This window comes from Colletotrichum truncatum, assembly GCF_014235925.2.
Source record: "Colletotrichum truncatum strain CMES1059 chromosome Unknown Contig_0002, whole genome shotgun sequence".
Lineage (NCBI taxonomy): Eukaryota > Fungi > Ascomycota > Sordariomycetes > Glomerellales > Glomerellaceae > Colletotrichum > Colletotrichum truncatum.
In genome coordinates this window covers 2,883,794-2,904,346 of record NW_027222399.1, presented here as the reverse complement: position 1 = coordinate 2,904,346, position 20,553 = coordinate 2,883,794, and the positions used below count along the sequence as shown (strand labels likewise).

Sequence of the window (20,553 nt, the reverse complement as noted above, 5' to 3'; positions counted from 1 at the left end):
ATACTGTTGTGGTTGATCCCCAAGCTCGGATCTGGAGTATAGACTGAGGTGCAACAATAGTAATAGTGGACCTTCGTGATGAAGGGACCTGGTGACGAACAAAGCAGCTTTAAATGCCGAGCTGACGACGTTGGTCTCAGGTCTCAGATGTACGTATCGCTATACTAACCGGCCTACCTATTTGCTCATCTATGCAATCTTCCAACGGGTCTTCTTCGGCCACAGCCCCGTTGGTCCTGTTCCTTCGAATTATCAAGGACATGTCGTTCTGTTAGGCACCGGCGCCGACAGGACGAAAGCAGGCACATGACAAGCACGGTACACTCTACACAAGCAAGAGATGTACAGGCGTTGTATGATTCAACCCATAATCCTGATACCAAGTCCTTTGTCGTCCTATGCCTTGACGTCGACCCCTTTTACGCTGATGTTCTGTGCAGATCCGCCTCTTCCTGAAGCATAAACTATTAAATCCAATTTGGGGGAACAACCCCCTCCAAAGATCGCTGCCTTCAGGGTCCAAGCTTGGGCTGAAACCAGATGTTCAGTGGCACAGTCAGATTATCAGTCACAGCCGTTGCAGGAGCCAGGACGGCGACAACGGTCATCAATCACCATATCCAGGACCAACAGCGACAGTCGCAGCCACAGCTTCAGCCCGGGAGCTAACGCTGCTTCCTGAGGGAGTAGAGCTGACTAGGCACATGTTAGCATGGCGCCGCCTCTTTCAAGGCAGGGCGAATCCGTGAGGACATTCGCCTTCTGCAGCACCCACATGTCCTAGCTGGGTCGGCTAAGTCCTGGTCATGCTTTCTATTTCCGTGATTCACCACATTGCGGTCAAGATTCACTAGGAGCCGCCAGGGCAGACAAGCTGGACGGTGATACGCTGTCTAGGCAATCTGCTGTGTTGTTTGTTTGCAGACCCTCCAAGCTAGAGATGGAGAGTGACCTAGCTCTGTACAAGCTCCAAGGCCACACCTACATGCTCTCCAGCCATTTGTGCATATAAACCCACTTTGGAGGGTGATGCGTGGAGGCCCTGGAGGTCAATAAGCTGCGTATTTCCGTTTACATCTACAGATAAAGGCGGTACGTATCTGAGGATGACGCCTTGCTGGACACTTCTAGTGCCGCATACCTAGTACCAAAAAAAAAAAAAAAGTCCTGAATCTAGGACTCAACCCCTGCCACTGTACCGAACATCGTACCTTGCGTCTAGGGACTGTGCGTCGAACTGGAGACTCGGCTGGTGGACTGCTGCGCGTTTGTAACCGTGACATGCTACTGACTGCGGCACTGAATCCTAAAGGCGCACTTACAACCCTATGTCATTCAACAGCCGCCTTACCGGGCATTTTGAAGGGAGCAGCCGTGCCGACTTGGGGCTGGAAACTGACAAGAGTTTAAGGGCGTCCAAATGTCTCGCCTCTCGACCTTTTTGGAAACGGGCCACGGCGGATGGGCAAGGGGGTATTGCATTGTCTGTGGCATCATCAACGCAAAATATTCACCGTCCAGACCAGGTTCTCTGACAATCTCAGTGTTGGCCCAAACCGAGTGAGAATATCCGATGCATACCGAGGTTGTGTCCTACTCAGACAAAGACACGAAAATGATCACGAGGCGCCACAGGCAAGAATTGACGACATTCGGCATCCATATCCTTTCTTGCCGTCCCCACGCATCCTTCCGGCGTTTGTTTTCCTCCCATAACTATTCTGGGATAACGAACGAGGGATCATCGTAGATCCTGCATGACGACCCCGTCGGCTTGGATTTGCCTTGGGGGGCCTTAAAAAAAAGTAATGCAAGAGCATCAACAACGGGAAATTGCGAAAAACTTGAAGATAGACATTTAGCCAATTCCCAGTATGCGTTGTGCCTCGTCATCCAAAACATGTTGTGATCCCGTCAAATAGCTTTCGGACCAAGCACCGATGTTCACACGCACTGGGACAAATAATCCCTTCCAGCCAAGTGTTGCAGCGGATACTTACCGCCATCTCCCCTGAGCCGGGGGATGTGGGGGTTGTCCAATCATCCATCAATCCATCCTTGGCACCGAGAAAATGGGATGGTGACAACAACTTTGGGAAAGTGGAGTTCCATTCCAAAGGAAATCCCGGTAATCCGGCTGATCTGATTTTCCGAAGAGCACGCACCCGCGGGCCGGCGACAGCTGCAGGGATCCTGGAAGCTCCCGACTCCAGTCTGAAATTTCCAAATCGCCAATTCAAGGACGTCGATAGCACCACCGCGGCTGCCAGCATCTCGACGCTCCTACCGAGCCACTCCTCCGGCCGAGCTCGATAACCGATACTCCCTCGAACACCTATCAAGCTTGTACGAACGCGAGAACTGAATAATATAAGTCAATTGGCGGCTTCGACCCGCCCATCATCTGCCCACGATGCAGAAACTCATGAAGCGCACGGCCCAGGCCGAGAAGCAAGTCAGACGTCGCGTAGCTAAGCAGGCACGCTACCAGCAGGCCGAGGAGAGAGGCCAGCGGTTCAGAGAGCAGCGTCAGCAACTGGACGAACTCAACCACGACATCAAGGTCTCCCGTCTGGCTCGCCGTGAGAAATGGGACCTCGGCCCCGTGGCCCCGCGCCGCGACATCTTCGACAACTGGGGCGCCATCGAGACCAACCGTCAGGGCCGCCAGTCGGCTCTTAAGCCCGAGGAGGTCGAGGCCCGTTGCGCCTGGGCTGGCGGCAGGAAGTACCTCAACCTCGCTGTGAAGGACCGTGTTGTTCTTCTCGAGGGTCCTGAGAAGGGCAAGATTGACCGGATCGCGAGCATCAACAAGGAGCACGGCACCGTGACATTGGAGAACATTGCAAAGGTATGAGGGTCCGCTTATAGACTCCCCTGGTCATACGGCAACTAACTAACAGCTATAGATCACCTCGTCTGTTCCCGAAGCCTTCCAAGAAGCCATGGAGGCACCTCCCACGCAAAACGCAGCGATGAACATCCCCATCTCTGCAATCCGCCTCGTTCACCCTATAGTCGACCCAAAAACTGGCACCGCCCGCGACGTCGTTGTCCGTGCCATCGCTCGTAGCCCTGTCAAGTGGGATCGTCACTCCGGCTGGCACTCCTGGACGCGATACATCCCCGGCGAGAACATTGCGATCCCCTGGCCCGAGCGGGAAAAGGCTGTCCGCGAGGACACGCCTGCCGACACGAAGCTTATCGACGTCGAGGCCCAGACCTTTGTCCCGACCCTCCTTCGCCCGCCCATGCCCGAGAGTGTCATTGACGAGCTACGTAACAAGTACTCTCGCTTCCGTACCCGTCACGAGGCCGAATACATTCAGCGCAAGGAGGACGAGGAAAGCCTCAAGAAGGCCCTCAAGCGCATGTCGGCTGACACAGTCGCCTCCGTTCGCACGCCGCTGCAGGAGTTCAACCGCCAGCAGCGTGACGCCCGTCGTGCTCGCGGCAAGCCTGAGATGTCGGACGATATGCTCGAGAAGATTGGCGAAGTCATTGCAAGGAACAAGGCCAGGACGCTCAACGGTGCCGGCTTGTCCGAGGTTTCGTCCACGCCTACCCCTCAAATCCTAGATTCTGCTGTCCCATCAACGGAAGCGCCCAAGGAAAGTCAACCGCCGCCTCAATAGAGGTTGGCCAAGCGACGAGTTTGAAAGTTGGGGAGGGGGTGTCAGAACATGTATGAACAGCCAAAGTAGAATCTCAAATGTGCAATATTGTACTTTTAGTAGACAAAAGACTCAAAAGCCGGTCTATTCCTTTTCATTGGATTTTTGTGTTTTCCATCTAAACCTATGTCTATTTTTATATTTTCGTGACCTTTTTCTTTTTTAAAAAACCCTTTACCCCTGAACTGTCCATCTAAGATCCCAACAGTGTCAGCTTCTGGAACGCCCCGAGAACAGGCGGCTCCAACTTCTTGGCTCTCGCATCGAGATGCTCCTGCAAGACGGCATCCGCTCCGGATGGCGTCCACATCTCCCCATCAGGCCCGACAACCGCCTCGCGGTCCGCCTCCTCTTTGACGTCGAACACCTCACGGACCGCCGCCTTGCATCCCTCCACAACCTCTGCCATCAGCACCTCCACGGCTCTCGCGCGCTCCGTCATGCCTCTCCTGACAAGTGCGAACACCAAGCGGCTAACCTCATCCTTTGCACCGCCCTCCACGCGCTCGACAAGACGCCTGACGCTGTTGACGAGGTACTCTTCCTCGTACACCGTGCCCTTCCGACCTCTCGCGCGCTTCTTTTCCTCGCGCTTGCGGTTCTTGCTCGTCGCCCGAGACACGCCGGTGCCCAGCGTCCCGACGCTGCCGTCCTTGCCAGTGTATCGAGTGAACAAGCTGGCGCTGGTGCTAACGCGCGAGCTGGCTGCGACGGAAATGTCATCAGGGATATCGCCGTGTGCACCAGGACGCTCGCCCTCGTAAAAGGCCAACGGGTCCTCGGCCGCTTTCCGGCGGAGCTCCGCAATACGGGGCACTTGCGCCAGCAGCTGTGCCTTGCAGTCTGCCAGGAACTCGGTGCTGCTGCTCAGCGCCTCGACAAGACCATTATCAAAGACCGTCAGGAGCAAGTCTGCACGCCGCTCGCGGGCGATGAGGCGGAGGGCCTCGGCGAAGTGATAGCCCTTGCAGAGGCACTTCACCGCCGTCTCGAGAGAGGCGAGGTAGTCTGCGTGGACGGTAGCTGCGGCAGCGTACTCCTTGCCCTCCCAGAGGGCATCGGCCAGCGCCGATGCGAGTTCCGCGAATGCTTCCTCTGAAGGCGGGGGCGTCTGCTGCTGCGCGGCGAAGAGACATTCGCGCCAGGATGTCACACCGGCTGCACGGTAGCAGCTCGTCGCCTTGGAGAAGTTCTGCAGAGTCTCGTACGCCAGACCGGCGTCGCGGTATTTAGAATTGGATTCAAGGTAGCTCGCATACAGGCCCGTGATAACCTGGTGCCGCGCCTGATCGTATCTGTACAAGCCCAGCGCTTCTTGATACAGGGCGTATTTGGTGACGTACTTTTGCAGCTCGTCGAAAGCGTCAAGCGCTTTGAGGTGCGTGAGGGCCTTCGCTCTGCGGTCGAGGTGGTCGTCGATCTCAAACTTGCGGCGTAGGTCAGGGAGGTTGTGCAGGTTTTGAATAAAGGGGAGGTACTCTCTTGGGTCACGTTGCGACTGCTGAGCGACGAGTAGGGCGAGATCGAGGTTATAAAGGCCGAGAGCGTTGTCATAAAGTCTGTTAACATCAACAAGGAAGCAGATGTGTTCCACGGCACGCTCCGCGAGCTTCTCGTCCTCCTGCATCAGTTCCGAAACTAAGGTGAGACCGTCGTCGAGGGCTGGGGGGTCCTTGCAGACATGGGCGGTGATGATGTTCTGTAGGTTTGTGCTCTTCTTGCTTTGCAAGCTCTTCAGGATGGCATCACAGATCTTGTTGACCTTGGACTTGGAAGACAGGTCTGCGGAGGCCTCTGCCGGCTCCGGTGCAGATTTGTTGGTGCGCTTCGTGTCCTTGTACATACTCTGAGTGACATCCTCTTCCCTATCAAACGGTAAGCACAGGTCCTTTTATGTGGTAAAGAGCTTAAAGAGACCTTAACGAAGAGAGAAACAGATCAATGTATGTAATGTCCTTGAGCTGCTCGAGGAAAAGGCCAACGTTGGAGATGAACTGGCTAGGCTGGTGGTCGTAAAGTATGTTCATGTCGACTCGCTGTGTGCGGCAGAAGGCGAAAGCCCTGCCGTAGTTCTTCTCGTCGACGAGTTGTCTGATACCAGCGACAACCATGGCTCTGGGATAGATGGTCTCGAGGTTTCCTCTCGGCATCTGAAGAACCAGGTTCATGTTGGTCGGCGTGGCGGTCACCAGACGAGCGCCACGCTCAATGCTGCGGCATCTCTCGTCAATTTCTGGATCGTCGCCGGGCACCTCCATTTCTTCAACACAATCAGTAATCTTCGAATTGAGTAAGAGCAATAATGCAACCTACCTTCGGGGTCCACCAAGTGCACAAACTTCAAGAAGTGGTTGTTTGTCGTAAAGATAATGTGCGCAGGTGTGACAACAAACGACGTACAGTTCTTCGCCAATTGTCTCGAATTGGCATAGAGATGACCGTTTCTAGTCATACCTAGAGCGACCGTCCTTCCGTTGATATCCCTAACCTCACACCAAGGGAGCTGAGTCGAAAGCTGGGTTGCCAGCAACTCAGGGGCCTGCTTGCTGACAAGTCTGTACAGCTTACCCGAGCGGTCCTGCGCGACAGCCACAACCCCTGAGTCACCTTCGTAGCTGAAAATGGAAGATATCGTCTCCGTGGGCTTCAGCTGAAGGCTGTTGGAGAGACTAAGTGACGGTGCTTCGATCGAATACGTTTCAAGCATCAGACTCTCTGCGGAGAAGAGAATCTGACACTCAGCTGGCCCAGAAAAGACAATCTGGAGGGGTACTTTGGTCTCGTCCGCCTCAAAAGCAATCTTTGCCAGTTCCTTGGGTTGAATTGACCGGTCTCCCTTCGTCTGCCATTGGAAGACAACAAGACCCTTGCGGTGAAGCACGACCATAAGTGAGTTGCTTGGATCGAAAACGACGTCAATCACGCTCGCAGGAAACTCTGGTTCCGCCCAAGCCATAGGCGGCGGGACATTCGCCGTCCGGAAAGGGGTCAATTTCACTGTCTGCCCGTCAATCACGGCCACGGCTCCGTAGTCATTGGGAGGGTCCAAAGAGCCACGGGCCACGGTGAAGATGTACTCGGCAACGTTTACGCCTCCTTGAAATATCGTCAGTAATGGTATTCCACGACAGTATGGGACAACCCACCTGATGTCGCGGCAGCGAGTCGCAGAGGCTTCTCGGGATGCCACGAAAGACCAGCAAATGGAGACGTCAACGGCACTTCCTGCTTGAGATACCAGTGATAATTGCCCATGGTCCAGAACTGTATCCTGTCCTTCAAGACAACGGCCAGCACAGTTGAGTCCGAGTTCCACTCTAGCCGAATCTTGTCGTGTTCGCTCAGAGGGCTATCGGCGCAGCGAAGTGTAAATTGTCCGTGTCGCAAGCCGTTTCTCTCAAAGAAGACAACATCCGTCCTCTCCGGCAAGCGTTGGATACCGGCAATCAGGTTTCCCGACGGTCTCCAGCTGAGGCCTCCCTCGAGATGATCCACGGGTTCGCTCACGCTGTCGAGCACGCCCTCACGGGAATACACTCTAATAGCTCTCCTCGCGCCGCCAGCGACAGAGTTGATAGCAACGTACGCGCCATCGCCCCTCCAACTCACAGCCGCACTTCCGTCTTCATTTGGGCTGGGGATACCCTCATCAACCTTCTCAGGAATCGTCGGATCGCGAAGCGCCTTGGCACCCTTTCCCTGAAATTGCGTCTCCTTCTTACCCCAACCAACAGAGACATGCTTAGAAAGCTTCAAGTCGTCGGCCGTCATGGGAACATCGGCAATGGGGTCAAACGTACGGCCCATGAAGACGGCATTGCCCTCCTTGGTAACGACGATGAGCAACTCCTCGTCAGGCGACCATCTCGCCGCAGCAATGCCGGCGTCAATGGAGCCGACGATCTCAATCTGGACATTGCCGTCTCCCCCAAAGCCGTCATCCTCCTGGACGGTGACGATGTCTCCTCCCTCAAGGATAACGCACGTCGTCAGCGTATCGCTGAAGTGATGGAGGCTGACTATCCTATCCGCGGGGAGGTCTGGGCTCGGGCTCGGCGCATCCCAGCTCGCGACGGTGTGGGATTTACTTCATACGGCATGTTAGTCTAAAGTCCATTGCTCGCACCCACACACAACCTTGCTACAACTTTCAAGGCAGGCACCTCGAGAACTCATAAAAAAACAAGATATTCTAGCCACTTGGCTCAGAAAGAATAGACGATGAGGTATGCGCAAAGGTGATGGGAATAAGCGGATGACCAGTAGTGAAACAGGGAAACGGGTTGCATTGTAAAGATAGAAACAAAACTAGAATGAAGGGGGAAAATGGCGCCACACATTTGTTGTTGTTGCTGGTGGTCTGACAGCCTCACCAGCTCGATGGTGGCTTTCGTCTCGGTCGGCCCCGTGGTGCAGAGAACCTCGTCTTTGGCGGGGTCCCAGCAGCATGCCGAGGTGACGGCGGCATCCGATGAATCTTGCACCTGTTGCTGCCAGGCGCTGAATCGAATGTTGCGTAGATTCCGCATGTTTGCTAGAGCTTCTGCTTCTACTCTCAAAAACGACAGCTCCCAAGCATAAAAAATTTGTCAGCCGATAAACGTTTATGCCCAGGAGTTCATCCGGTGGGGGTGAATGAAAGTTGACTGCGAGTTGAACTGTGAGTCGTTTGTCCCGCCTCACTTTCTCTGATACTACGATTTTTTTTTCTAATGCTGAAAATCTCAATTGCGACGGCGCGGCCTTACGCGGGCACACTAAAAGGTACCTCGCCCTAGTGTTGCACGCCGTCTGGTACCTGTGTGGCTTGGCGGGGCCCAAGCTGTCACTCCTTTCCCAGTCCTCTCTGTGGCCCTTGCCCCTCTCCTTCATTTGACAGTGGGTGCTTCAAGCAAAGCGCCGCCTCCTCCCGCCACAAGCCACAAACTTCCCGCTTGCCCACAGCTTCAGTTGAGGTTCCCGGAGAAAGATTTCATGCCCTCTGGCTCTTTCTTAGCTTCGGGCTATACAAATGAAGCTTCTGGTAACGGCGACCTCCGATGTCACACATTTGACGAATGGAAAATGAAAAAACTCAATAATCATCTTGCTCGACGCTGTACAACCACGCAACGTTCGCATTGGAATGTTCCGGCAGCACACCGACCTCACCTGACAAAATGCCGTCCGCATGAACAGTGTCTCGCAAAATGGTGCTAAAGTGAGCTCACGTTGAAGCATCCGAAGGCCTAGAACTGCCGCAAGGCTTCAACGCAGAGGCCATTGGCATATGCCGTGGAGGGGTTGCATGATGAGGGTACATCAATCGCATACGTTGCTCGAGCACAATTGGCGACGGGATGGCCCTTCAAGTGTGCCTACGTAATCATGCGTCCAATCATCGCCTTCCCCGCAGGACCCCATTAGCAAATCACAGACGAGCCGATCGCTCCCACTTGGTAATAGCGCCCAAAAGTCTTCTGCCCCGGATTTTGCCATTAGCGCATGCTTTCGCATGTCCCCGGCGTAGCTCTCTCCTGTCTGTCTTCCGTCAATGGCCGACGCCTCCTTTCCCTTTCTCATTCCTCAACAAGCTTTCCCAGTACTTCCCAACCCTTTTCGCTGTTAAAAGGGCACCAAGCGAAACCACCCGAACTCTTGCATATTCCTGTCCAAACCAAATCTACTCATTTATACCCTTGGTCTGCCATTCCCATATTTGCTGGCCAATTCGCGTCTTTCTATCAATACCCTACCTTTTTTTTTTGGCTCACCAGACGACACTTTGAAAAGGACAGTCTAAACTAAAGATAAGAAAATGGAGGAGGCGTATAAGCAGTACGCGAATCAGGCGCGTCGTAAGAACCGCTCCAGCACAAACCTGAACCACCTCTCTCTCGCTCCCTTCACCTCGAGGCTGCCCCTCCAGGACGATGACGCCCTTCCCGATCACCTTATCTCGCCCGCTCATAGCACCTCCTACTTGCAGGGCAAATCTGCTCCTACTACGCCGGGCCTCCTGACTCGCTCACCGGCCCGATCAAACTCCCAAGCTCGCCGCGCATCCGTACCGCACGCCGAGTTGCCCAAAAGCAAATCCGCTACCCACTTGGCTCCCGCCGCCAACGACCGCAAAGCCCACTACCGAAAGTCCGTCTCCGGAACGACATCGCCAACGGTACGCCGGCGCAAGGATGATTTAGCCGCCCGGGATCCCGACGACAGTGACTGGCTTCTGCGAACTGGCGCCCTTATCAGTAACGAGAGCCGCGAATTCAAGGGCCAGGCATGGTTGGTTTCGAGGGCGAGCTCTACGAGCCTGACAGGCATGCGTGATGGCGAGGACGAGGCGTTCGAGAGAGAACTAGCCCGCGAGCGGGAGTTAGCGAGCCGGCGTGGTAGCCGACGCGGTAGTATTGCCGACATGGACGGGGCATATACACATTCAGCTCGTCCGAGTCGTCCTGGAAGCCGGTCAGCCAGTAGGGTAGGCCCGCGAAGCCAGATGATGACGCCCATGGAGCGACACTCGGACGAGGGATACTTTCCCCGTCACCATGAGGGTGAGGACGTCATTCCCGGTCCCGACTTCGTCAATTTGGACGAGAAGCTCGAGGCTTTCGACTTTGATACTACCCAAGACGATGAGGCGGCCGTTAGAAAGCTCGTCAAAGGTGAACGAGCAGGTGCTGCATCTTGGATTAGCAATGTCATGGGGTGGCCACTATTTGCGGTTGAAGAAAACGAGGAAGAGACAGATGATGAAGACGGAGAATTTGGACATGAGGCTGATGAGGCGCAGGAGCTCCGCTCGTGGTCGGCACGGCATTTTGAGGGCGTGTCCAACACCCCGGAAGAGCGGATTCCGCCCCCAAAGGCTAACGAGGGTGGTTGGCAGGATGCAGCATGGTTGCTCAGCGTAGCGACCAAAGTATTGCTCTAAGTGGACAGGGGAGAGGACAGGGGAAGCGGGAACGGGAAAAAAAAGAAAAAAAAAGAGAGAAAGAAAGAGAGAGAGAGAGAGCAAGACCAGTCCTTGTCCGATACGAAGAAATTGCACCATTACTTTTCAAGGGGACAGAGGCCCAGCCGCCCCTTGGAGACTTGTGAACGGTGATGTGGGTATTACTACAGCCCTAGTAGGACTGAGATCATCAACACCGTTAGGTTATTTGGGAACCCCGGCAGCCGAATCTGCAGGGTGATTTTGTTAATGTTGATTGGCCCCACGCTAGTAGTTTTTTTTTCCCTTCCTGGTGCCGCATCCTCCAAAAGTTCAATATACTGAGAAGCATTGTTGTCCGCGATACGGAAGTCGAACACGGTGCCCCCCGATACCCCCCGTCACTTGCCCGTCACTGGATGAATGGCTGCCCTTGTCCCCTTTAGTGGTCCAGCATGCAGATGATAGCGCGAATATTCCTTCTTCCCAGGATCGGCGCTGCAAGATGGAATCAATGCAGTCAGCTCCCCGGCCCGTGAGGCCTTGAAAAAAAAAAAAAAAAAAAAAAAGGTCCGCCTCCTCCCGTAATAGCAACAACCACCCGGCCAAGTCGAAGCCGAATAGCTAGTGAGGGAAGAACTCTACCAAAACCCTTCGCTGAAGGCTGACAAGCTAACTCGTTGGTACCTGGTGAACCACGTGACAGTCTGCTTACATCGTTCCGGGGATAAAAGCGGCTACCAGGGGAGGGAAGGCTGGTGAAGTCTGCTCCGTTTTCAGCCGTGTCAACCATGCTTCTGGATTTGCTCGACGAGATTTCCGGACTGGGCAGGAAACCATTCTGGCATTTATCTGGCGTCTAGAAAGATTGGGGGAAAAGTTTAAAGCAAAACGGCGGCTCGTCCGTCAGACCCCAACCTGAGGGCTTCGTCTGAACCATCCCCTCGAAGAAGGCACCCCCATGAGCCTGCGAAGCCGGCCAAGCCGGCGCAGGGAGACACTACTGGCCGCACAACAGGTCAAAAACAGGTTTTTGAGAATGTCACCTCGCACTTGCATGCAGCGCCGGCGGGAATCTCGTGTTGTTCATGCAGATAGGCTTGCGAGACGGTGTAGGAAGGCAAGAAAGAACGAGAGGGGGTGTAAAGAGAGAAACAGCCGGAAAGAGTCTTGAGGATGCGAGGAGCATGCCTTCTTACGATCACCCACCGCCTCGCCGCTGCTGCCAGTCACGCCCGTGGATCAAAAACGTTTCCGCCGCGATATCGCATTGCCTGAGTGTCCCCGCAAATCGACGGTATCTGAACGTTACTTGAATGATAGGTGTATTCCTTGTCACTCGGACGGATGCCGACCGAGCAAGTGGAGCTATAATTCAGCCGTACAGCGGGGAGCGAATGAGGTTACCAACAATCACCTCCGGCTGTCATCTGGTAGCCCCGTGTCTTGACATCCAACCACCACCAAAGGTTTTGCTTGAGGCTCCAGGATTAATCTGCAGTAAGCTTTACGAGATGTTGTTGTCTTAAGCAGTTGATTCGCATGACATTGTAACACTTCCGGGGTGGAGATACAATCGTTTGGCCCGGACCATCGCAAGTTGTCACTGTTGCATTAATCATGAGAGGCCCAGTAGACATCCTACCAGTTGAAGCCAGACGAAAGTAGACACATTTGACTTTGCAAAGTTACGGGATGGTTCTCAATAATGTGTATGTGTGAAGATGTCACCGTACATTATCCATTGGCTGTGCGATGTTGAATTGTCCTCCACTCATGCGACGATCGAGGTTTTAGGCGACAGAGGTAAAGGTCTTGAATTGTTAGCTCGATCAGTCCCTCATCTACGGCGCGCCGTCCCTCACAATGGCCTTGGCGTATGCGTGACACCAGAGTTCAGCCGATCCAATCATCAGACGAATTGATATTACTGTCCTGTGTTCCCTATGCCTACGTTCACCGAAGATCGAAAGGGGCTTTGGAAGGTGGGATGCGGAGCGAGTTGTCTCGGGTGAAAAACCATAGGTGTGAGTAACCAAAAGGATGGACCTGATGACGGTGGGACGACGGGACCCGTGGAGATGAAGTTCTCAGTTAGCGGCTTGCCGATTTCCGGTCTACCGCACTTTGAGACCCGACCGTCAAGTTGTGGGTCTCCGTTAAACACGGAAACTTTCACGATACCGTCCCGTTCTGCCGGATCATGTCGTCTTTCTGTGGATGTAACCGTGGCTTACCTTCAAGTGGTCGCTTGCACCATGTGCTACAGAAGTCGCAGATTTCTATTGAGCTTCCAAACCGGTGTCATTTAACTTTTTTTGTAGCTCAAACAATCAGTTATGGCGACTGCCAAAATGCAGAGTCGACGCTGGCTAGAGGTGGAAGTTGCAGAGGCTGCCGTCGGAGTGGCCTGCTACCAGACGGTTGCGACCCAAAACGGAAACGTCTACCACCCAATGCACCCCGGTCCTTGCAGAGCTTGCAGTGTAACCCACCGATGACGTCCAAGTGCGGTATGACGTCTATGACGTCTATGGGGACGCTAACTCCAACCCCCCAGATATAGTCCCACCTCACCACCAGTTGACCACTTCGACGGAACCCCATCGCGGAAGATGGTGGACAACACCACCACATCGGCCACACAGGGCGCGAAAATCCTTCTCCTTTTGCTGAAAAGTGTTCAGATGTGGGCCATTGACCGTCGGCCGAGAAAGTCTAGCCTCCATCACGGGCTTCTTGTGCGATGATTCTGCAGCGGTGTGGGACTGTATTTCGCCGTGCTTTCCCTGTCTTGCCTGCAATCTGTCTAGCACCAGTAGCATAAGTGGCATGTGAGCATGGCCAAGAGTCTTGAATCAGGAACAGATCGCCAAAAGGTCCTTTGACGGGGTTAGGTCCCTGCATTCCGCCGTTGCTGGCCCCTTGACTTTCCTCTTTTTTTCTTCCTGGTCTCTGCCTCTAGCGGCTGGCTTTGACTCGGCTTCAATATTTCCCACCACAGTACTGTACCTGTGGCCTCTCATTAGAGTGCAGTGGGGAGCATGGTATTGCGAGAATTGCACAGTTGTCAGCCATGGAAGGCATAGCGGCTTGCCACAGCACCAATAGCATGCTGTTATGTATTGAGCTGTTGCGGATGGGTCGTCTCAACTGATGGCTCAAGCTTCAATGAATGACCACAAATTTCTTAAGTAGGGCGGGCTGGAAGAGGGGTCCAGGACACAGACGATTGGTTACCTACGTCGGGGAACTGTGCTCTGTCTCGTGGAATGATTGTGGGAAAACTCACGTAGTCTTACGCAAGTGTATGTCTAAGTCGCTGTTGATCAGGGACACTGTTGGTAAAGGAGACGGGGGAGAAATAATCGAGGAGACTACAAACAATGGCGGAAATCACGTCAAGCGACAAGACTGGATCGGTGAGATCCCATGTCGGTGAATTACTGCGTGGGATTAAGCAGAGGCCAGGCGGCTAAGTTGTTGGGAGGAAGTCGGAGGAAAGTTGCAGAAAGCGCTGATCATAACCTTTTCGTGACTGAGCTGCACGAGACGCCATGTAGCCTGCCATGCAGGGCAGTGCTCTCGCATGGTCGGGGCTCCTGGCTGCTGGCGAAGGATGTGAGGAGAACCCGGGAGATGGGGGTAAGTAGCGTCCCTGTCTTGGGTCGGTGCTCGTGGGTACTGTACGGCCGGAAAGAAGTTCCACAACTCCACGACCGATGTCTGATCTAGAAGCCTTCCGAGAAGAGGAATACAGAGAGCGGACAGAAGTGGTGCGTCCCCATCAGGATAAGGTGCAGTCAACTGACAAGCGAAACGGCGTGTTCGGGTGAATCCTGACGCCTAAAAGTCCTGAACTGGGCCTTCTCATGACGTGAATATGTGGGATTTTCCGAGAAACTTGGTCAATGTGGGAACTCTTGAAGGTCTAGACTCTGAAATAGAGCGCCGAGGACGCCCGTGGTAAGACGTTGTGAGGACGTGGATGGCTGATCCAGGCTGATCATCGGGGCTGGCCTGGTGTTGTGCGGTCGACATACGGATGTTGCATGAATAAAAGAAACGATTAGGCAGGTAAGCGTAATCGTGGGAGGAGTGACACAAAGCAACAGGCGGGAGGGGGGGAGTGAGAGTCTAGCTAGTTATTACGGTGTTCATCGAGGTAGGTGCATATTGAACACAACTATGGTAATAGCTGCCAACCGCAGAAGTCACAGTCGACGATGCTTGGGCGGCCCTCTCTTCCTTCAAGCCTACCACGGGGACAGCTTTTCTTTATAGGACAGGGCTGCCTTGTTACCTAGAGCTACATAGGGCGTACATGTGGGCAACTTGCCAGAAACGCTACACCAAAAGGAAGATGATGATACGGTGCGCCCCGTACGTAGGGGGTTGCGAGGCGCGCTAAGTCGGCTAGCAGGCTATCCCCTAGCAGTACTCTACTTAGTTATCCACCATGGGTGCCTTACCTTAGCTTAGCACCTCGGGCTGCTACTAGTACTGATGCTGTTGCGGCAAAGCTAAGCGAATACCATGACTTGTCAGCTTTATCAAGAAGCAGATAGCAGCAAGCATCCGGAAGACCCAGTGTTTAGAAAAAGAGAAAGCGCTGGCAAAAAGTGGCATGCATATTGATTGCGGCACCCGAACGGACCCTTAAAGACAAGGGCTGGTGATGCAACTCTGGCGACGCTTCCATGAGTTTTTTTAGGTATGAGGTCAGGTAGCCGCGCCTGGACCTACGCTGTGGATATCCCAGCCAACCCTCCTCCTCCTTGTCCAACAGGACTCCATTCCGTTCTCTACACCCGCCATACTTTACTTCACACATTGCTGGGCCATCGCTGTCACCACAGACCTGGCAGCCTTTTTTTTGGTTCGCCTTGCTTTTGCATTGAGTTGGTATATCTCGTCTCAACTCGCCGCGCTTGTCGCCCTTGACTCACCTGCGCTCTGTGATATGAACGATCGCGGTCGTGAACTTACATTTCTACTTGACTGCTCCCGTCCATTTTCAGGGTGTGCGCGTGTGTGCCATATGTTCTACGGTTCCATCTCCGGCCACCTCACCACCATCCAAACCTCGCACCACCACCACCACCACCACAACTGCCAACGACTACGTTGAGAGCAACTGCATCGCATCACCCGCGAACATTCCTACCCACGCCCGCTAACGCACCATACCCGGACGAAGGCCCTGCAGAAAAGGTGACCAAATCCCGCCGTACCATCGTTTGACCCTGTCTTTTCCCCCCGCTTCTTCTCCCCCTCCCAGCGCCTCTTCCACCTCCACCAACCTTCCCCCTCTTAGGCAGTACAGCGTTCGTCCGCTGTGTGTACCACACAGTACTTGCAACAGCGTTTCCAGCAAGGGCCGCGGTGGCACACGCCTTCTCCCCAAGCCCCCCCAAGGCTTGTCCGTCCATCTTAATTGGAAATCACTGCAGTCTCACTTGACTTTCATCGTCTTGTTCTCACCTTACCTCCTACCTACTACCACCTCACCTTACCTCACCTGTGTCTGTCCCAGCTAGCAGGTAAGGACATCTCATTCTTAGCATACACACAGCACCAAGGTCCCAACCAAAATCGCGCTAGAGATCACTCTCAGATTCGCCCTTTTCCTTTTTGAGAAATCATCTCCCCTCCTCTCGTGCACCCCCCGGTACTGCTGCCGGCCGTCACGCCTTCCGCTTTAATCAGCCGCTCAGGGGCCATTCAGTCATTTTTACCTCAATTCAGGCGCTCAACAACCGTCACGTTGGTTACCCACTCACCACCGCGGTGACCTTTATCCTCCTCCTCATCGTCTTCAATAAAACTTCCCCGCGATTAGACAGTTGAGAAAAAAAAAAATTCTAGTCGCGTGCTGATACTGCTGAGTTTCATCGCGGATGAGCTGTGTTTTTTGTTGGCCTTGGACATCTTTTTTCCCTTTCGGCCTTATTCATCTGGCATCATAGTCACCTCATCATAGTTTGTGGTGCTTCTTACATCACCTCGTAACCTTAGCTAACCTCAAAGCTGTCAAGTACCCCATCACCACTGGAAAATCGCGCCCAAGCAAAAGCCGACGAGATCCCCTACCTCCATCCACTTACCGACCCTGCAGCGACCTGGTCTCCCATTCCAGTAGGTACAGTCTTGTCCTTTCCTGCCCTGGGGTGTCCTTCTCCTAACCCAGCAAGTTCAGGTACTTTGCAGTTACCAACGCAACCCCACCACGCCGTTCTTCCCCTCCAAAAAAGTCCACCTACCCACATCACTCACTGCGTCCCCCGCCGAAAAATTATTAGACACCTCGGAAGCCCTATCTGCCTTTTGCCTGACTTTACCTTCCGAAGTCGTCTTATATGCGCACCCGACCAGAATCGGACCCGACAGCTTACCCTTTCCTACTCTAGCTCGCCCAAACAACGGTTCATTGTATCCAATCCTCATCACTCAGTCCTATTCGCATCTGTAAGTAATTTGTTGTTGTTGTGCGCGTTGCTGTTCTGTTCTGGCTCCTGCTGTTCTGTTCTGGCTCCTGCGCTGTCCCCTTCTCCCTTCCTGCCCTCCATCCGAATACCCACACTCAGCTGCACATGCCCTCGTGCGGTATATCTCGTTCATCATCACCCACAGCAGCACCACCGCAGCCTGTCCCAGCACACCATATCACACCCAGCCTGCCCCCCGAAGAGCCGGGCGCAAATATTCCCAAGCCTTCATTCCCACAGTCCACATCGTGGGATCCACCGCCCAACTAAACCTCCTTGCCTTAACGCGGGCTTTCTAACCAAATCTTCGCCTCAGTAGCTCCTCCGTGCCTCCGTGTTACCGCCAGTCACACCTCAGTGTTCATCTCGGTCGCTTTTACCCCTCCAAAAGCCTTTATTCGCCCTGCTGTCAACGGCCACATTGACCATCAAAATACACACCACCACAATTAACACAAGATAATCCTTAGACCGCCAAAATGCCTGCCTCTGAGGACAAAGTACGTGAAGACGCTTTCATTCACCAAAGAGAAAAAGAAGGAGAAAAAAAGCTCTGATCATGTGTTGGTTTGAACTATGAGGGCTGACGTGGGGTGTTGGGCACAGAGCGATGACGGTCCCCTCAACTCTGTTGACTTTGGCGACGCGATTGACTCAGTCACCTTCGGTCAGATTCTGGAGATGGACGACAGCGAGGATGATCGCGAATTCAGCCAGTCAATCGTCTTTGGCTTCTTCGAGCAAGCAGAAGAAACTTTTGAGTCGATGGACTCGGCTTTGTGAGTCGCATCATCACCGCCCGCCCTCACTTGCTTCGCCCCCCACTCTCCTTCCTTCCCCTCTCTCCCTCTCCTCCCCCCCTCCCCCCCTACCCTCGGCACCAAAGTTGCTTCGTGGGCCCTCAACCAGGTCTGCAGTATGCTCCTAGACAAGGCTGACGGTCATCTGTTTCTTATTTCGCACAGAGAGGAAAAAGACCTGGAGAAGTTGTCGTCGTTGGGCCATTTTCTCAAGGGCTCCTCGGCCACGCTTGGCCTCGTCAAGGTTAGGGACAGCTGCGAAAAGATCCAACGCTATGGCAAGAAGGAGAATGAGGATGGGTCTCCAGAGAAGGACGAGGAGCTGTGTCTGAAACGTATCACGGAAACGCTTAAGGCACTGAAGACTGAGTATGAGGACGCCGAGAAGCTTCTGAAGAAGTTTTACAACACTACCGACGCCTAAAAGGCCACGATGTACAACTCCTGGCACGTCGCGCTCCATGTCCCAGCATCAGCCGTACCGCCGTCCAGCATTAGAAACGATGGCTGTGACGACGTCAAGGATGTGGAACATGAAAAGGGCGGGCTCGCCCTTCACCGAGGGCCATTCAGCTCTTCGACTACCTTGGACCTTGGACGCTTTGCTCACGAACCTACTTCTCATACCCCTCCCCTACGCTTACGAATTTGAATCATGAAGAAAAATTGGCATTTTGGCTTGGAAATCCGGACTGGCTTTGCGTGGAAGGCCCTCCTCTATCGAGGGAGCAACCGAATAAAGAATCGAACGGTCGAGGTAGTCTACTGGGACAGCAAGAAAGGTTCTAACACCTGCATCCTGGGCTGTCACATCTGCGCCTGCCATAGTCCTAAATCAACAGCATGCACCATCACGGTCTTTACCATTTCTGCTGGGTAGACGGGCAATAGCATTACTTGCTTACAGGGCAATGCAAGGCTTTACGGCGACTATTCAGAAGCCGTTCATGCGAGCATGGACATCAAAGGTGCCTTCGTGAAGATGCTAAAAAAAATAATTCTGGAATGGGATCAATCAACATATAGTCATTGAACCCTATACAGTCTGTGACTTGTAATGTAGATATATTCGCTTTGCTTCAGTTATCGAAATGCCCAGCCGCAGGGTTTTTCGTTTCTGGCTTACGGCCAGGCTTCCATCCCAAGTACAGTGCGGGCGGGGAACTCGCCAAATTTCTCCCGAGCGCACCTTTCAGCCGTGACCGACTGACATCATCAAGAGCTGTGACGAAGCCCAGGCCAGAGATCGACAAATTGACGCCATAGGTTGTTTGTGGTAAGCCTAGACCTTTTCTCAAAGGAATGAAGCTGAATACCAAACGGTCGACCCCGGAGCTGTGCGGGTCCTTTGGAGGCAGAGCCTGCGAACTGGCCTTCCCACCCGCTCTTGCACCTAAGGTTGGCTACTTTCGCGTGGACAGCCCGTTCACGGATCACGATCTACTATGGCTCTCTGAGGCAGACGGTCACGCGGCAAGACTCTGGGGACGCCATACTCGGGCCGGCCCGTTGGGAGCACCTGGCTTAATCCCGTGCCGCCACGGTAACGAACCTTGAATGCCATGGAGATTTCTAACGTCGTTGTAGGTTCTACGTGTGTGCCCTGCACACCTTTTCCGAGGAAAGAGACAAGTTTGTTTTGTGTCCTTGATCGAGGCTATTCAAACAGCAAGATCTTGAAGCAAAACTGGAGATCATCGTACCCGCCTCCCAGCATACTCACTATGCCTCCTCGACCAACCCCCAGATCGGCTCCCACGCACTTCCTGTGTATCCCTCTTGTAACCCCTTCCTCACGATCTCAGCTATCTAAGAGCCTGGCCTCCTTCAGAGCGGATGTCACCAGCCCAGAAAGCTTCGCCATTCCGCCGGACGCTGTCCGGCCCCTGGGCACCCTCCACCTGACTCTCGGAGTGATGAGCTTCCCCAACAATGAAGGTGTTGAAAAGGCGATCGAGGTCCTGAAGAGCCTCAAACCACGCGAGATACTATCGGGCATCAAGCCTCTATCAACTCTTACCCCCTTGGCGGGCGCCGTACAACCGTCAACAACCCTTGAACCCAAGCCATTGTCCATCACCCTTCGCGGTCTGCACTCTATACAACCAGCCCCCAAAGCAACGGTCCTCTACGCACCGCCGATCGATCCGGAGGGTATCTTTCGCGCCTTTTGCGAGAAGCTGAGGGCCGTATTCCAGGAGGCTGAGGTCATAGAGAAGGAGGATCGGCCGTTGTTGTTGCATGCTACCATCATCAACACTATCTATGTTAAGGGCGGAAGAGGGAAAAGAGGGACGAAGATGACTATCGATGCGAGGGACATACTCGACCGCTATGATGATCATGTATGGGTGGAAGACATGCCAGTGGAGAAGATTGCAATCTGTCGGATGGGGGCGAAGCAAATTGAGGGTGTGGATGATCAAGAATACGAAGTCGAGGCTGAGATTGCTTTCTGAGTAAACTCATCTTGGCTTATTCGTAAACTCAGCGGCTCGTGTTAAGCCCGATGGCTTTAGGTTACAAGATGATTGCTCTCCCCTTGCGTAGCCTCATCAAAGGCCAATTTGAGCAAAGAACGAGTCCCACGACCTGATTAATCGATCGTGCATTTGCAGTAAGACGCGTCTGGAGATGCATATGCATCGATGTCTACGAATACAATCTAT

General features: G+C 53.7%; 6 protein-coding genes across 6 annotated transcripts; 5 read left to right on the top strand and 1 right to left on the bottom strand.

Moving 5' to 3' along the window:
- Positions 1 to 2,413: 2,413 nt before the first annotated feature.
- CTRU02_203709 (mitochondrial 54S ribosomal protein uL24m) lies at positions 2,414 to 3,635 on the top strand (the record flags this gene model as incomplete). Its single annotated transcript, XM_036722285.1, has 2 exons — positions 2,414 to 2,851; positions 2,910 to 3,635. The coding sequence occupies 2 exons, from the start codon at positions 2,414 to 2,416 to the stop codon at positions 3,633 to 3,635; spliced, it is 1,164 nt and encodes a 387-aa protein (XP_036585891.1).
- Positions 3,636 to 3,867: 232 nt separating this feature from the next.
- CTRU02_203707 (Elongator complex protein 1) lies at positions 3,868 to 8,203 on the bottom strand (the record flags this gene model as incomplete). The annotated part of the gene is made up of 5 exons (XM_036722283.2): positions 3,868 to 5,539; positions 5,592 to 5,934; positions 5,988 to 6,770; positions 6,821 to 7,761; positions 8,013 to 8,203. The coding sequence occupies 5 exons, from the start codon at positions 8,201 to 8,203 to the stop codon at positions 3,868 to 3,870; spliced, it is 3,930 nt and encodes a 1,309-aa protein (XP_036585890.2).
- Positions 5,366 to 5,524, top strand: CTRU02_203708 (uncharacterized protein; the record flags this gene model as incomplete). The annotated part of the gene is made up of 1 exon (XM_070204252.1): positions 5,366 to 5,524. One exon carries the CDS (start codon positions 5,366 to 5,368, stop codon positions 5,522 to 5,524), a length of 159 nt encoding a protein of 52 aa, XP_070062015.1.
- A 1,268-nt stretch (positions 8,204 to 9,471) lies between the features above and the next one.
- Positions 9,472 to 10,596, top strand: CTRU02_203706 (uncharacterized protein; the record flags this gene model as incomplete). Its single annotated transcript, XM_036722284.1, has 1 exon — positions 9,472 to 10,596. One exon carries the CDS (start codon positions 9,472 to 9,474, stop codon positions 10,594 to 10,596), a length of 1,125 nt encoding a protein of 374 aa, XP_036585889.1.
- A 6,967-nt stretch (positions 10,597 to 17,563) lies between these two features.
- CTRU02_203705 (histidine phosphotransferase hpt1p) lies at positions 17,564 to 18,308 on the top strand (the record flags this gene model as incomplete). Its single annotated transcript, XM_036722282.1, has 3 exons — positions 17,564 to 17,584; positions 17,691 to 17,863; positions 18,050 to 18,308. 3 exons carry the CDS (start codon positions 17,564 to 17,566, stop codon positions 18,306 to 18,308), a joined length of 453 nt encoding a protein of 150 aa, XP_036585888.1.
- Positions 18,309 to 19,446: 1,138 nt separating this feature from the next.
- On the top strand, positions 19,447 to 20,343 carry CTRU02_203704 (uncharacterized protein; the record flags this gene model as incomplete). The annotated part of the gene is made up of 1 exon (XM_036722281.2): positions 19,447 to 20,343. The coding sequence occupies one exon, from the start codon at positions 19,447 to 19,449 to the stop codon at positions 20,341 to 20,343; it is 897 nt and encodes a 298-aa protein (XP_036585887.2).
- Between the last annotated feature and the right edge of the window lie 210 nt (positions 20,344 to 20,553).